This window comes from Piliocolobus tephrosceles, chromosome 7 (assembly GCF_002776525.5).
Source record: "Piliocolobus tephrosceles isolate RC106 chromosome 7, ASM277652v3, whole genome shotgun sequence".
Lineage (NCBI taxonomy): Eukaryota > Metazoa > Chordata > Mammalia > Primates > Cercopithecidae > Piliocolobus > Piliocolobus tephrosceles.
The window spans coordinates 28,364,664-28,382,712 of NC_045440.1; the positions used below are offsets into that span (position 1 = coordinate 28,364,664).

Below are 18,049 nucleotides of genomic sequence, written 5' to 3' on the forward strand. Positions count from 1 at the left end.
TGGTTCCCACAGCTGGAAGCCTTACAGTTTCTCCTTTAAAAGAAATCCACTGCTCGTTTCCCTGTTGTTTAGGGCCTCAGCCCCGAAAGTGGTGATATCTAAAATGCCATTATTAAGGGACCTGTGAAATAAATTATGGTATATTAATATAAAATGAGATACTTTTCAGCCATTAAAAAGAATATCTATTTAGATATACTTACATGGAAAAATTACCATGAAATAAACAAATTGTAGAAGAATAGGTGCTATTTCTTGGTTTGAAAGAAGTGTGCTTATTTTTCTCCAAATCATATTTTATTTTTAAACTTTTTAATGAGATATAGCTTATATGGAGTGATATTTACAGATTTTTTTTTATTGTTTTTTTTGAGACGGAGTCTCACTCTGTCACCCAGGCTGAGTGCAGTCGTGTGATCTTGGCTCATGGCAACTTCCGCCTTCCAGGTTCAAGTGATCCTCCCACCTCAGCCTCCTGAGTAGCTCGGACCACAGGTGTGCACCACCATGCCTGGCTAATTTTTTTGTATTTTTCATAGGGACAGGGTTTCACCATGTTAGGTAGGCTGGTCCGGAACTGCTGACCTCAAGTGATCCACCCACCTCAGCCTCCCAAAGTGCTGGGATTATAGGCATGAGCCACCGCCCATAGCAATATTTACATATCTTAAGTGTACAGTGGAGCTTACATCTGGAATAATATACCCCAAACTTTTAAGAATAGTTACCTCTAGGGAATGAGATTAGCATAAGAAGATCTTTCACTTTTTGCTTTGTTTGAATTTTTTGTAATGATCATGTTATTATATAAATACGTATATATCTATGTGAATATGTGTGTATATACGCATATATATTTTTTGTTTGTTTTAAGTAAAAGATTAGATGCACACATTTACACTCATGTTCAACTTGAGAAGCTTTCCAGGGATCTCAGAGATCCATCCCATCTTCTATCCTGAAATCTTCCATCCTGAATAGGAGAATATGCCTGGGAAATTTTACTTTAAAAGCTGAAGATTTGGAAAGCCAGAAGTGACTGAGAGATCAAGGCCACTCTCTTGTTATTTCTTACCAGACTGTGCGTCCTGATAAGAAATGTTGGGGTGTTGGACTGAGCAGCCTGTTTTAGGCCCCCACCCTCCTTATCAACCTCCAGCAATTCCTCATCAGGAAAAAGAATAGGCGTCCCTGAGGTTCTCTCCAATTCTCTGGGCACCAGAAACACCTCCTTATTTTTAGTACATTTGTGAATGAGTGTATATTAAGCATTCCCAGTTTTCAAGATAAAAAGTTCAAAAGGACAAAAATAACATGTATTTATTTTTGTTGCCACATATCATATAGTGAGGCATCTCAGCTGTCACAGGCAGATAATAATTACGAATTGACAATTTATATAATTAGGTGGGGCACAGTGGCTCACGTCTGTAATCCCAGCATTTTGGGAGGCTGAGGCAGGAGGATATCTTGAGGCCAAGTGTTCAAGACCAGCCTGAGCAACATAGTGAGACCCCATCTCTAAAAATTAGCTGGATGTGGTGGCATGTGCCTGTAGTTCCAGCAGCTCAAGAGGTTGAGGCAGGAGGATTGCTTGAGCTCAGGAATTGAAGGCTGGAGGGAGTTATGATCACGCTACTACACTCCGGCCTGGGTGATAGAATGAGACCCTGTCTCTACAAAAAAAAAAAAACAATTTACACAATTGCATACTGAATTTCTTGGACAGTGTCACTTTCCTAATCCCCCACCCCCTCCGTCAACACTTCTGTCCACCCTCCCTTACTTTCAGAGTCAGTTATTTCATCTGCTTTTGTTTACCCATAAAAATTGCCTTGAGGGGTACATGGGATGGGTATTGGAGAGAGGCTGAAGGAGGCTGTGTTTTCCCATCAGTGGTTTCATTATCACCAGAACCCTCAGCCTGTGGTAGATAAAGCTGGGAGGGAGTGTGTTAGCATTCCAGGCTCAGGGTGGGGTAGTGAGAGTAATGAGGGCCCTGGCTGTTCCCTTCAATTCGAGACTGGAGGCATCGCCTCAGGGCTCCCCACACCAAAGTCCTAGGACTCCAGTGATCACCTTTGGGTCCTTCTGCTGCCTCCCTTTAACCTTTTCAGCTTTCATTGGTTTGAATCATATCCTGGGCCAGACGGCAGAAGCTGTGCCTCCTTTCAGTAGGTGTACTCATAATAGGGACACTGACAGAGGAGCTAAGCTGTTAGATCCCATAATTTCTGACTTCTGTCCACCCATATTTCTCCTTTTTTTTTTTGAGACAGAGTGCTGGAGTACAGTGGCATGATCTCAGCTCACTGCAGCCTCTGCTTCCTGGGTTCACACAATTCTCCTGCCTCAGCCTGCCAAGTAGCTGGGACTATAGGCGCATACCATCATGCCTGGCTCATTTTAGTATTTTTTGGTAAAGATGGGGTTTTGCCATGTTGGCCAGGCTGATCTCGAACTCCTGACCTCAAGCCATCTGCCCATCTCGGCCTCCATATTTCTTCTTAATTATGTAATAAAAAGACTAATTCAGAGGCACACTCACATAAGAAAGCAGAGCATGTTAAGCAAAGAGAACCTTACCTTGCTGAGGGAAAAGAAGGAATTAATTTTTATTGCCAACTTTGTGTCACATGCTGTGTCTCCCAACATTATCACCCCTAGCCCTTACAGCAACCCTGTGGGACTGGTGTTGTCATCACCTCTGTTTCACCACTGAGATCACGGGAAGCTTCCGAGTGGAGGCTGAGCCAGAGCTGTCTGGCTGTAGTGCCTGTGCCATTCCACTCACATTTGCTTGCAACTTGGCCCTGACTACTGATGATAAAGCCCGGGAGATAGTATCTGTGAAGTACCTAGCTTGGTGCCTGGCACATACTTAGAAAATGTTCCTCCCAACAGCCTCACCCATCCTCAGTCACCTTCCACCCTCCTGTTGGAAGCATAGCCTCCACCACTAATTTCTTCTCAAACTATTTTTAACAGGACCTCGGACAGTGATCCACCCTAAAGCACGAATTATTGCAGAAGCTGGGCCAATAGTGATTGGCGAAGGGAACCTAATAGAAGAACAGGCCCTTATCATAAATGCGTGAGTAAGACTCTTATACATACTGTGAACCAAGGATCATGGGTAATGGTTTTTCTTAAGTTTAGCTGTCTGTAAGAACCTTTTCAACTGACATCCAGGAGGCCTACTATTTTAGAGCTAGAGAAACATTAAGGGTCTTTTTCAACATAAGTAAATAAGCAAACCAAAAACCATATGAGGGAAAAGACTTGTCCAAGATGAGAGAGCTGAGTAGCTGCCTAGAATCTTTGATGCTGGGCCTGGTCATCTTCCCCTTACATGTGGCTTTCTCACCCATTCCTTAAGCAAACATTTCCTGAGCACTTTAAGCCTCCAAGTGCTGTGCCCACCACCCTGCAGAGAGTTTTTTTTGGATATTTTGATTCTAGCTGAAATGTTATTACTCATGCCTAAACATGTGAATTGAACTCTAATACATTTTTTCACATGTTTTGCACAGGTGACACCCAGAATTATAGTTGAAAAATGTGGAGTCCTAGAGGTAATTTTTTAACTGTAATGATTAAAAAATAATAAAATACTAGAACATGTGCATAATCATAGTGAACCAGACTGTAAAACCCATGAATTTTTCATAAACATTTATAAGTTCTTTCTAGATAAAATTTTGGGAAGGAATTCAAGCTTATACCTAATTTATAGCAACCATGTATGGAATTTGTAAGAAAGACCTTGGGAAAATATTTAACTGTCAGAAAAAGACTGATTTAATGCTTACTTAGGATTTAAAATACATTTGGCACCTTCAGTGTAAGTCAATTAACAGCAGCTATATTCTGCAGTAACTCAACTGTCAGAGATAAAACACCATTTAAAAATGGCGTCCTCCTCTTAGAACACAAACATTTTATCTTCCAAGTATTTCAGCTAGCTAACTAATAGCAATAATTATTTTATGTGAATATCTGTTTATGTTTTACAATCCCAAATAATTATTAAGAGTGGAAAATTTTCAAGTTAGGCATGATTTTGATTCTAATTAACAGCCTAAAAAGATAGCTAGCATCTTTTTTCCTTTGTCCTGGAGAAGACCCACTGGACTTTGAATTTAAAAAATAAACTCAAGTAGGCCGGGCGTGGTGGCTCACACGGGTAATCCCAGCACTTTGGGAGGCCGAGGTAGGTGGATCATGAATGAGGTCAGGAGTTCAGACCAACCTGACCAATATGGTGAAACCCTGTCTCTACTGAAAATACAAAAAAAAAATTAGCCGGGCATGGTGGCACTCAACCTTGTAGTCCCAGCTACTTGGGAGGCTGAGGCAGGAGAATCACTTGAAGCTGGGAGGCGGAGGTTGCAGTGAGCCAAGATTGTCCCACTGCAAAACAGCCTGAGCGACACAGCAAGACTCCGTCTCAAAAAATAAAATAAATAAACTAAGGGAGGCTGTTCTTCTCTACACACCAATGACTTCTTCATTTTTCAGTAGCTCTCTTCAACTCAAAATCAAGCCTGCTCTAGCATACAGGATGAATGAATGACTTAAATTAAGAAATAACTTACATAGGCTGGGCGTGGTGGCTCACGCCTGTAATCCCAGCACTTTGGGAGGCCCTGACTAGTGGATCACCTGAGATCAGTTCGAGACCAGCCTGGGCAACATGTTGAAACCCCATCTCTACAAAAATACAAAAATTAGCCGGGCCTAGTGGCACGTGCCTGTAGTCCCAGCTACTTGGGAGGCTGAGGCAGGAGAATCTCTTGAACCCGGGAGATGGAGGTTGCAGTGAGCCAAGATGGCGCCACTGCACCAGCCTGGGTGATAGATAGAGTGAGATTCTGTATCAAAAAAAAAAAAAAGAAAACCAACAACAAAAAAAGAAATAACTTACATAGTCATATCTTTTAAGCTTGATGTAGGTAAAATGTAAAGAATTAACCCAAATTCGAAAATGGGAAGAAGATTGCTTATCGTGTTACTGACTTTTTGGATGATTTGTTTCTTCTTTTTACAGTTACCCAGATAATATCACTCCTGACACTGAAGATCCAGAACCAAAACCTATGATCATTGGCACCAATAATGTGTTTGAAGTTGGCTGTTGTATCCTTTACAATAATCTACCATAAATAATTCCCGGCTGTACTTTAGTACCTAAGTCTTCTGTAGAAATTGTAAAACTGTCACAATTTGTCTATCAAATATACTTACATTCATAATATATATTATAATTACATTTTTAAAAGTAGGTCATCCAGGCTGGGTGCGGTAGCTCATTGCCTGTAATCCCAGCACTGTGGGAGGCCGAAGTGGGCAGATCACTTGAGGCCAGGAGTTCAAGACCAGCCTGGCCAACATGTTGAAACCCTATCTCTACTGTTAAAAAAAAAAATTACAAAAATTAGCTGGGCACAGTGGCACATGCCTGAAATTCCAGCTACTCAGGAGGCTGAGGCAGGAGAATTGCTTGAACTCAGGAGGCAGAAGTTGCAGTGAGCCAAGATTGTGCCACTGCACTCCAGCCTGGGTGACAGAGCGAGACTCCATCTCAAAAAAGAATAAAAATAAAAATAAATAAAAGTAGGTCACCTAGCTCTTTGAACAGACTTTTTGAATAGTATATATTTTTTAAATGGTCCCTTCTGTTCCTGTAAATAAGTCAACAAAGTAAGTATGCCGTTTTTAGACAAATGCAGACACACACATATCTTTAGCTCAGCGCTTTGAAAGTAACCACTTCTTTTGCTGGTTGACAGGTAGCAATTGCTGAGTGACAATAAACATAGAAACAGCAATGCTGGCTTCCTTCTTGATTCAAGAATCCCAACTTTGTCAGTGTGTCTCCTATATAGGTTTAGGTAGACAACACATTGTCTGATTCAAGAAAATGGTGTGTAGGGGTGAAAATATTCCATTATTCATGTGTTGTCTTTCCCCGTCCCCCAGAATGTCTCCAGTTCTTTTGCTTAGTTTAGTACTCTAAAAAGATCGTAAAATCAGGCCAGGCGCGGTGGCTCATGCCTGTAATCGCAGCACTTTGGGAGGCCGAGGCTGGCGGATTACCTGAGGTTGGGAGTTTGAGGCCAGCCTGACCAACATGGAGAAACCCCGTCTCTACTAAAAATACAAAATTAGCCGGGCGTGATGGCGCATGCCTGTAATCCCAGCTACTCGGGAGGCTGAGGCAGGAGAATCACTTGAACCTGGGAGGCGGAGGTTGTGGTGAGTCGAGATCGCGCCATTGCACTCCAGCCTGGGCAACAAGTGAAACGAAACTCCGTCTCAAAAAGATTGAAAAAAAAAAAGATAGTAAAATCTTATGGTGTCAGCAAAACATACAATATATAGTAGAAAATATTTAGAAGGAAAAATCTAAATGTTCAACGATAGCAAGATATTTAAATAAATTGAACTATGAGCATAAAACCACTAGGACTATTAATCAGTCTTTTAAAATTATGTTTTCAAAGATTTTATTTTATCTTTTTTGAGACAGGATCTTGCTCTATCACCCAGGCTGGCATGCAGTGGCACAATCATAGCTTACTGCAGCCTCAGCTTCCAGACTCAAGCATTCCTCCCATCTCAGCCTCCTAAGTAGCTGGGATTATAGGCGCACACCACCGTGCCCAGCTGATTTTACTTTTGGTAGAGATGGTGTCTCACTCTGTTGCCCAAGCTGGTCCTTGAACCCCTAGGCTCAAGCAGTCCTCGCACCTTGGCCTCCCAGAGTGCTGGGGTTACAGATGTGAGCCACCCTCCCTGGCCTAAAGATTTTAATAGCGTGGAATAATGCTTGCAAATTTAAGTGAACTGAATAACCTATAAAAGTTTATACAGTATGATTCCCACTTATATACAGGAAATTCTATATATTTATATAAAGATATATCAAAATTTAACAGTGTTTAAATGATTGGGTGATGGATAATTTAATTATCTTGAAACAATTATGAAAATACTCATAAAACCAGGGTATAAGGTACTCGTTTCTTTAGAACACAAGTCATTTATTTATACCTAGAGATATTTATGTTTAAAGATTAAACCGTTACCACAGATTGCCTAGAGCAAAGAGTTCTGGCAAGGGTGAGCCTGCATGGCCCATCTGACACCCCTGTCCTCTGTCCCAGTGCAATATAAAAACATACGGTGTTAGTGGGGACTAAAGGTGAACATATTTATAGTATTTACCTAACTCTGGCTTACAGATTCCCAAGCTATGAAGATGGGAGATAATAATGTCATTGAATCAAAAGGTAAGCTACGTTCAGAGTTTTATTGTCAAAGCAGTGACCTCTTTTCTCTTTGTGTTGTCCTGGGAAACAACCTAATACAAACTGGCAAGGTGGTGTGCTTGGAAGGGGGCTACAATAGCTGGCAAACTAATTCTTTGCCACTAAGGAACCTAATCTGGTTATGTGGTTGTCTGGTAATGTTAAATACATTAAATTTAAAATCAGCTGTGTACAGGATTGAATTAAACCATAAAGTTTAAATGAAAGATTCGGAAAAGATTTCTACTAAATACTAGTCTCTGAAATTTTAGTTGGTTAGTGGTGTTGTAGAATTAAAGGAGGGGAAAAATCGCAGTGTCTCTAGCAGTTGTTTTCTTTAATTTCAGGAATACTTTTCCCTAACCAATCAGAAACCAATATTATGAGCTTGTAAGTGGGACCAGACAGGAGATTACGTAAAGTCAGTGTCACTACTGGGAAGCAACTTCAAGAGCTTGTCCCACCAAGGTCCAGAAAGAACCTGGATGATGACAGTTCTTTAGAATAGTGGGTTATCTTTCTTGGTCCTGAGTGGCATGAAAGAAAATGCTGCTTTTTTAAATAATAAAATGATACTTTGTGTTAATCTACTTAATGACTTTTATTTTAATTTGGATTATCAATTATCACTATTATCATCAGCATTTTCTGTTTATGCTTACTGTGTTTCAAACCTGTGCTCATCACTTTACATCTGTTATTGCATTTATTCCTTAAACTGTGTATTAGAGTGGCCTCTTCGTTTTATAGATGAATTTGAGCTTAGAGACTTTGCAGTGACTTTCCCAAGGTCACACAAATAGCAGCAGAGCTCCATTTTGAATCCATCTGACCCTGGCTTGTACTGCCTGCCTCTGTGTTGTCCATACAAACTCCAAACTGATGTATTTTCTTTAACTTTTTTCTTAAGGCCAGTTTACATTTTTATACCTAAATCATCTTAGGAAAAAAAGTGTTGCAATCATTTGATGTCTTAAGTTGCAGTTCCTTCTGTGTTTTCATTGCAGCATATGTAGGCAGAAATGTAATACTGACAAGTGGCTGCATCATTGGGGCTTGTTGCAACCTAAATACATTTGAAGTCATCCCTGAGAATACGGTGATCTATGGTGCAGACTGCCTTCGTCGGGTGCAGACTGAGCGACCGCAGGTACTAGAACCTCTCTTTAAAAACAGTTCTGTCTGCTAATTTTCCCAAAATACAATGTAATTGTCTTCATGAGGCAGCAGGTACACTATTTAAGAAGAACATAATTAAAATAAAAGAGGCCAGGCTCAATGACTCATGCCTGGAATCCTAGCACTTGGGAGGCCGAGGCAGGAGGATGACTTGAGGCCAGGAATTTAAGACCAGCCTGAGCAACATAGTGAGACTCTGTCTCTACAAAAACTAGAAAAACTTAGCCAGGTGTGGTAGGGCATGACTATAGCCCAGCTACTGAGGAGGCTGAGGTGGGAAGATAATGCTTGAGTGTGAGATTAACATGAGCCATGATCATGCCACTGCACTCCAGCCTGAGCAACAGAGACCCCAACTCAAAAAATAAATAAATAAAAAGAAAACAATGAGAAACATCCCCAAAAACCAGGATTTAACTGCAGTTCAATCCCTGAAACCAGGATTTAATTGCAGTTCAGTTAGTCTTTAGGTTAATATCAAAAATATATACAAGGATGACGATGACAAGTCAGTTATGAGGAAAGATCCAGAAATGTTACTCTTGGTCTCATGCATTGTCACTGACAATGTGTAAACAAACCGTACAAGCCATATTGATTTACTCCTAAAATACCAGTCTTCAAATTTAAGGAATGACCATACTACATTTATCCTGTGCCTCTACCTGGGGTGTGTCTATTTAGTTTATTGCCATAGCTTCATAATAAACACAGTTTGTGAATAAGAAAGTGTGTTTGGATATTTTCCTGGCTTGAAAAATTATCTCCTCCTAGAAACTCAGATCAAGAATAATGTAGAGTAAATATTTGGAGTTTAATATTAGAGTAGGAGATGAAAAGGGCATTTGGGCTTCCTTTGGACATAAGACATTTGTATTGCAGTTTTGAGCCTCATTGCTTGGCACATTCGATGTATATTTCTTCAGTTACCTAGCCTCCTTTTCTTCCCACTAAAGAAAATAGTTTCAAGCACTGTGGGAGGCCAAGGCAGGCAGATCACTTGAGCCCAGGAAGGAGTTCAAGACCAGCCTGGGCAACATCATGAGACCATAAAAAATCATCAGTTGGGCCTGGTGGCGTTCACCTATAGTCCCAGCTACTTGGGAGGCTGAGGTGGGAGAATCGCTTGAGCCCAGGAGGTCAGGGCTGCAGTAAGCTCTGTACCACTGCACTCCAGCCTGGCTGACAGAGTGAGGATCTGTCGCAAAAAAAAAAAAAAAAAGAGTAGTTTCAAAATATAACTATGCCTCTGATTCTTAGCCATATTTTATCAGGAATCAAAACTCCAGTTCTTTCTGGGTTACTCTATTTCTGTAATGTTTGGCTTCATTATTCTTATTATTATAAGCAAGTATTACTCTATAGACTAAAAAGGAAATAAGGCCAAATCTAGTCATTTTTTTACTTTCTACATAACAGCAAAAATGACTGAAGACTAGGAAATGAAGCTGGTGTTGGGGAAGGGAGATTAGAAATAAGTGAGCAAGAATATCTGAAACTTATTATTTTATAATACGCAATATTGTCTTCCACATTTCACTAATCATAAGGATTATATAGAGGTCTTTATTAAAAATAAAGATTCCCTGGACTTACTGAGTCACAGTGCTAGGGCAGGGGCCTAAAAAGCTATATTTTTTACAAGTACTGCAGTGAGTTTTACAGTCAGGAAAATCTGGGCAGTACTAATATATAAAGAGTGAAGATCAGACAGGTGTATCCAAGTACACCTCAGCTGTGTGGCTCTGTAGGTCACGTGGAAAACAAAATACTCTGGGTGTTTTACTTATGTGGTCTTCTGTAATTGGAACTTTTTAACTTCTCAGAAGCCAAGACGAAATCTACAAAAGCGAGTTTGAAAAGTGACTTCTGTATGTTTTTATATAAATATATAAAATCTGTTGGCTTTTTCTTGTAACTAGAGTTAGCATATGTTTATTATAAGTTTTAAAAAAACGAGCAGGTAAGCAAAAATGAGTCAATGAAAATCACCTGTAATTCCACAACTTATTTATTAATAACCATTGCTACCTGGAACTTTGTTTTTTTTTTTTTTTTTGAGACAGGGTCTGGCTCTGTCACCCAGGCTGTAGTGCATGTAGTGCAGTGGCGCAATCATGGCTCACTGCAGCCTCAACCTCCTGGGCTCAATCCACCTGCACCCCCGCTGCCCTGCTTCCACCTCAGCATCCCAAGTAGCTATGACTACAGGGGCGTGCCACCGCACACCGCTCATTTTTAAATTTTTTGTAGTGACAAGATCTCCCTGTGTTGCTCAGGCTGGTCTGGAACTCCTGGGCTGTAATCATCCTCCTCTCTGGGCCTCCCAAAGTGCAGAGATTACAGGCATGAGCCACCACGCCTGGTCGCTGCGTGGTACTCTTGACTTTGCTTTCTGCCAGTCAGCCTTAATTACCTTATCTTTTTAGCCCCAGACACTACAGCTGGATTTCTTGATGAAAATCTTGCCAAATTACCACCACCTAAAGAAGACTATGAAAGGAAGCTCAACTCCAGTAAAGAACTAAGAACAGTATATGACATGAAGATAACATTTTGTCTTTGACCACTGTCTTTAGAATGGGCCCACAGTGTTTGTGCACTCTTAACAATGCACAGAATAATACGTGTTCACTGTATTTTGTAAAATTGGGTTGAGAGGAAACTAATGGAGTTTCATTGTAATTGTCCTTTGTAATTTATATAAATGTATTATTTTCATATATCCTTGCTTCTTTCCGGATAATTTACAGATTTAGCTTTTCTTTTGTTGTATAAACTGCTGCCGCAAATTTTAGTTATGTGAAAGACTACCCATGACAAGAAAAGACATACTGTTATGTATTTACATTCTAGCATAGACTAAACTGAATAAAAAGGCTGATAACAGCGCCTTTAGTGGGCATAATCAGGTTTTCTATTTGAATTAATCTTTTCTCTTAATTTTTATTGTGTACTAGTTGTATTAAAGCTAATGTGTTTACTTTTTCCTCTTGTGGATTTGTAGCTGTTTAAAATTTCAGGTGAAATTTCAGTAGCTATTAATTTAGACTTCACTTTGTTTTTAAGAAAAATACAGTTTTTTTTCTTTTTGGTAAAACAAAAGTAATCAGGGAAAGATGTCTTCAGTAGAATACAAATGAGTGGCATTCTTGGGTTTCTGAGGACAATGAAACTAAAAGAAATTTTGAAATTTATACAAATTTCTGAAATTGTTAATATTTTAGCATAGTACTAATCACTCATCATTGAGCTTTATTATTCTATTGTCTGTAGTGAGCAAGATGTTGAGAATTTTATAATTCCAAATTTTTAAAGTAATTCAAGTATACATTTACTGGAACATACTTCTCAACTTTTGAATTAGTAGATATTGACTAATACTAAGATACTAAAATACCAAGATATTTTCTCAAAATTTAATTTTTATTTATTTATTTTAGAGACAAGGATCTCTGTTACCTAGGCTGGAGTGCAGTGGCACAATCTTTGCTCGCATGGATCACTTGACCTCCTCAAGCTGAAGTGATCCTCCTGCCTCAGCCTCTTGAGTAGTTGGGACTGCAGGCATAAGCCACCATGCCTGGCTTTTTTATGTTTTTTAACTTTTTGTGGAGACAGGATCTTGCTGTGTTGCCAAGGCTGGTCTCAAACTCCTGACTCAAAATTTAATTTTTAATTGTGAATAGAGAAAAATATATTTTTGAATTTCTGAAACTGACAGCACAAATTAGCCCAATTGTTCGAAATTGGAATGATTTTGGTAAGAATACTCACGACTAAACTTGGAAAACTATACTGTAGTGGATGGAACATTGAGCTTTTGAAAAGGAGAACATAAATGCCCTATTTCTGTTAACTGCTATTTATTCATTTTTCAACCCCCTGGTGATCAGTTCAGAATGTTGTTGATCATGGAAATTTTCTAGATAAAAGAAATCAGAAATTACAAAACAGTCTTTGAAATTCTATACTGGTTTAATGTATTCTCTCTGGACAGGCTCTGATATGCTAAGTAAATGGCCTTTCCAAACTACACAGATACTATGTGGGGCAACAGTGAGATACCGTCTAAGGACTTGATAAGAAGAAACCACCAGAGAATCAACACATAGTGAGGAGAGTCTCAGTGCTTCCCAGGTACACTGTAGGTTATTACATGATATTAACTCATTTGAGGAAAGAAAATAACCAAAATTATCAACTCACCAAAATGGGATTTGAAGAAACAAAATATTACAGTGTGTATACAGTGTTATCCATGAAAAGGAAGTCCTGCATCCAAGAAATGTGAGTAATTCAGTGACCCAAAGTGTTCTCTACTTCAGTTAGGACTAGTTTATCAAGACCCAAGGTATGTGGCCTAGGGAGAACATACCTTGAGACTTGCCACTTCTTTTGGCACTAATTACAAGTCTAACTGAACCATCTTCTGATTGTTAATATGGCCTTTAAGCTATTATTGTTCAGGAAGAGGGAGAATTCTGCGTAAGGGCACCAAAATTTCATTCTGCACATAGTAAATTTAGAGAAATTCTCTAGTTTATACGTCAGTCTCGTGAATTTTGTTTGTGTGGTTCTGCCCCCAAGTTTGTCAGTTTAGTCTATGAATTTCTGAATATTCTAATGAAACATAGTTTCTGATTCTTCAGGATAGAGAACCAAAGCTCAGACAGATAACTGCAAACTTCACTCTTTGGGGCTTCTGCATAGCCAGGCTGTCAGCCTTCTCCTAGTGGCACTCTGTCTCACTTGAGACTACACTCAAACTGCATCCCAAATATTCTAGACAAATAAGCTGAGTGTTTAGGAGAACCCAGACATCCGTGTGACATGAGGTAGTAACTGGACAGGGAAAAGAGAGAAACCATTTTATCAAATCTTATTGCAATCTGGCACTAGCTCTTTGGTCAAGATGATGGATCTTCTCCAGTTGAATAGTGTAAGGTCTGGAAACAGTGATGAAACTTCACTTCATCCATAAGCACACACTGTAGTAGTTATGTATGCTGTGTAACAAATTACCCCCAAAACTAAAACAACACACATCTTATTAGCTCACTCAGTTTCTGAGAATCAAGAATCTGTGTGTGTCTTAGCTGATGCTGGGGCTGCAGTATCCATTTCCAAGATGGCACACTAACATGGTTGTTGCCAGAAGGCCTTAGTTCGTCATCACATGAGCCTCTCTACAAGGCTACCTGGGTGTTCTCTTGACATGGCAGCTGGCTTTCTCCAGAATGAGTGATCCCAGAGAGGACGGAAGCCACAGGGCCTTTCATGACCTAGTCTGTGAAGTTGTACACGATCATTTCCGCTGAATTTGATTTGTTAGAATTGAGTCACTAAGTCCATTCTACACTGAAAGGATGGGGAATTAGGCTCTACCTTTTAAAGGGAATGGCATCAAAGAGTTCATGCTCATATTTTTATTTTTTTATTTTATTTATTTATTTATTTTGAGACAGTCTTGCTCTGTCACCCAGGCTGCAGTGCAGTGGCATGATCTCGGCTCACTGCAACCTCTGCCTCCCGGGTTCAAGTGATTCTCCTGCCTCAGCCTCCCAAGCAGCTGGGACTACAGGCGTATGCCACCATGCCCAGCTAATTTTCATATTTTTAGTAGAGACGGGGTTTCGCCATGTTATAGCCAGGTTGGTTTCGAACTCCTGACCTCAGGTGATCCATCTGCCTCCGCCTCCCAAAGTGCTGGGATTACAGGCATGAGCCACCATGCCCAGCCCATGCTTATATTTTTAAACCCCAGCATGTACACACACATCCATTTACATCTGGGTTTCTCCTAGTGCACTATCAGCATCTCTTTAGAGAGTCTCCACACTGGGAGGAAGATGACTTTGGGAAGGACTGCTGTATATTAATTGCCGTGGCACATGATGTCATCAGAGGTCATCTTATCCACTTGAAACCCCATTGTGTAGTGTTTTCTGACACCAAATGTGTGGTTTTTCCAACACCAGCAACCGATTCTCCAACACCAACTGAATGTCCAGCAATTCAGTACAGTTCTGATGCTATCTGGAGTCAGCCCAGACCCCACACTTCATCAGCATCAAATAGGGTGCCCAAACTACCCATACGTCTGTCCAGCCCACTCCAAATTGGGGTGTTCCCATGATCGCTCAGGCTCAGTAATTCTCTAGAATGACTCAGAGAACTCAGGAAAGTGTGTGTTCACTACTGCAGATGTATTACAAGGGTACAACTCAGGAACAGCTGAAAGGAAGAAATGCCAAGGCCACGAGATGGGATGGGATGGCACAGGGTTTCCATTCCTTCTTTGAGCACGTCAGCCTCCCAGCACAGCACCAGCCTGGAAGCTTTCCAAATCTAATCATTCAGGAGTTTTTATGATCCAGTCTGTAGTCCCTCTAACCTCCCTGGAGTTTGTGGGTCAGGGCTGAGAGTTCTGATCCTCTAGTCATATGTTCTCATTAGCATACAAAAGACAGTACATTCTGGCCAGGCATGGTGGCTCACGCCTGCAATCCCAGCACTTTGGGAGATAGAGGCAAGCGGATAACTTGAGGTTAGGAGTTCAAGACCAGCCTGGCCAACATGGTGAAACCCCATCTCTACTAAAAATACAAAAATTAGCCAGGCATGGTGGTGGGCATCTGTAATCCCAACTACTTGGGAGGCTGAGGCAGAATTGCTTGAACTCGGGAGGCGGAGGTTGCAGTGACCCAAGATGGCACCACTACACTCCCCCTGAGAGCAAGACTCCGTCTCAAAAAAGACAACCCAGTAATTTCCAAGGGCTTGAGAAACTCTGTGCCAGGGACCAGGGACAAAGACCAAATATTTTTTATTTTGCCACACCTATCTTCTTAGAAATTTAGATTACTTTCCCTTAAATATAACATAAATTTCATTAAGCATCAGTTTAACTTGTTGAGGCTTAACAGAAACTATTAACAAAAACCCTGAGAGATAAGAATACTGAGCGGGGGAAATAATACGAGAACTATTCTTAACCCTAATATACTTTGTCAAGTCTGACTTTTTAAAAAATCACATTAAGCTTGCGTAGAGCTGACTACATACCAAGCACTGTTAAAAGCAGTTTACATGTAACTCATTAATTGCACATTATTTCATTTAACTGTATTAATGAGGTAGGTGATATTACTATATAGCCTTATTTTGCAAAACTGGAAATTGAGGCACAATGAGGTTAAGTAACTGCCAAAAGTCCACTCAGCTAGTAAGTGGCATTCTGGCTCCAGAGTTCATGATCTTAAGCACATTCTCCATTGCTTTATTGGAAGACTAAACCTTTTAAGGTAGATACTCTATAATTCAGTGGGCTTCCTAAATGCAAATAGGGAAAATAGATGTGGATTCACCTTTCCTAAAGGCTTTGCCTGTCTTTAAGTTCTTCAACTACATGAGACTGAAAGAGTCCAGGGGTTATCACCCCCAAATATGGCACCTTGGTACGCTGATTGTTTTATATTGAAGGTACTTGGGAATCAGCAGATGCCAGAAGAGGCTTTTCTTTGAGGTTTCCTTATCTACCTAAAGATCTGCCAGAAGAGAACACAATTGTATTCTATCCCCTCCCTTGTTTTTTCATCAACCAAGGAAGAGTAAACTCATCACGGAAGAGACTGAAAGTCAAACACCACATCCAGAGTCCAGATGAACTTCATCCCACACCATTATCTGTTCTTTGTCTCCATTCACCTTCCCTAAAAACTATTTACTTTTCCTCTAAAAGTTGCCTACATCCCCCACTTCCCTCTCCCCTATAGAGAAGGGGATATAGCTTCTAAATCTCATTGGGTATTGAGGACTCACTTTCCTGTGATGCTTCCATGCATGTGTCAGAGGTGTTTGAACCAGAGGGACTCCATCTTGAGTAGGGACTGGATAAAATGAGGCTGAGACCTACTGGGCTGCATTCCCAGGGGGTTAAGGTATTCTAAGTCATAGGGTGACATAGGAGGTCAGCACAAGATATAGGTCACAAAGACCTTGCTGATAAAACAGCATGTGGTAAAGAAGCCAACCAAAATCTGCCAAAACTAAGATGGCAGCCAAAGTGACCTCTGGTCATGCTCACTGCTCATTATCATTATAATGTATTAGCATGATAAAAGACACTCCCACCAGTGTCGTGACAGTTTATAGATGCCATAGCAACATCAGAAAATTACCCTATATGGTTTAAAAAGGGGAGGACCCTTCAATTCTAGGAATTATCCACCCCTTTCCTAGAAAACTCATGAATAATCCACCCCTCATTTAGCATATAATCAAGAAATAACTATAAGCATCCTCAGTCGAGCAGCCCATGCCACTGCTCTGCCTATGGAGTAGCCATTCTTTATTCCTTTGCTTTCTTAATAAACTTGCTTTCACTTTACTCTATGGACTCACCCTGCATTCTTTGTTGTGCGAGATCTGAGAAGCTTCTCTTGCGGTCTGGAAGGGGATCCCTTTCCAGTAACACATGTACTTAATGTGTGTCCCTTTTCTCTTAATCAGTCTCTTGTCAGTTCATTTCGTAGACTTGGATTAATTGAAACTTCAGGAGGGCTGAAGGAAAGTACTCTTCACTCCTACCTGGCAAAACAATAGGGAAATTTTAAAAGAATTGTTTGATCTTCCCATTGAATTCAATAAGAATTACCCAAAGGGGTACCCAATGCTGGGGCTCCAGGTCATTCCATACAAACCTTTAAGTTGGGTCTGCTTGGGGTTTTGTTTTGTTTTTTTTTTTTTTTTTTTTTTTTTTTTTTTTGAGATGGAGTCTCGCTCTGTCACCCAGGCTGGAGTGCAGTGGCCGGATCTCAGCTCACTGCAAGCTCCGCCACCCGGGTTTACGCCATTCTCCTGGCTCAGCCTCCCGAGTAGCTGGGACTACAGGCGCCCGCCACCTCGCCCGGCTAGTTTTTTTGTATTTTTTAGTAGAGACGAGGTTTCACCGTATTAGCCAGGATGGTCTCGATCTCCTGACCTCGTGATCCGCCCGTCTCGGCCTCCCAGAGTGCTGGGATTACAGGCTTGAGCCACCGCGCCCGGCCTTTTGTTTTGTTTTTTAAGAGACAGGGTCTTGCTGTTGCCCAGGCTGGAGTGCAAGTGGCACAATCATAGCCCACTGCAATCTCAAACTCCTGGACTCACACAATCCTCCTGCCCCAGCCTCCTAAGAAACTAGGACTACAGGACTGTGCCACCATTCCCAGCTCAATCTTTTATATTTTTATAGAGGAGAGGGTCTTGCTATATGGCCCAGGCTGGTCTTGAACTTCTGGCCTCAAGCAATCCTCCTGCCTCAGCCTCCCAAAGTGCTAGGATTACAGGTGTGAGCCATTGTGCCCAGTCTGGGTCTGCTTGTTATAACTAATTAACTGTAGTGGTAATTTGTGGTGGTGTTTTGTTCTGTTTTGTGTGTGTGTGTGTGTTTTGCTGGTATAAGTAATACATTAATAATTTCATTTTACACAGTTTAGGAGGTGGGGAGAAAACACTTCTGATTCCATGGCCCCACCTTGAGCACTACCACTGTAATCATTTTGGGGCTAATT

General features: G+C 40.8%; 1 protein-coding gene across 1 annotated transcript in view; it reads left to right on the forward strand.

Moving 5' to 3' along the window:
• The window catches only part of DCTN6 (dynactin subunit 6), a 28,016-nt gene extending 15,589 nt beyond the window's left edge, over positions 1-12,427 (forward strand). Inside the window, exons 3-7 of the mRNA XM_023214623.3 lie at positions 2,989-3,094; positions 5,051-5,139; positions 7,248-7,295; positions 8,321-8,463; positions 10,922-12,427. Of these exons, the coding sequence (XP_023070391.1) occupies positions 2,989-3,094; positions 5,051-5,139; positions 7,248-7,295; positions 8,321-8,463; positions 10,922-11,020 (485 nt within the window). The 3' untranslated portion in view covers positions 11,021-12,427. The remainder of the gene's footprint in view (positions 1-2,988; positions 3,095-5,050; positions 5,140-7,247; positions 7,296-8,320; positions 8,464-10,921) is intronic.
• The last annotated feature ends 5,622 nt before the right edge of the window (positions 12,428-18,049 follow it).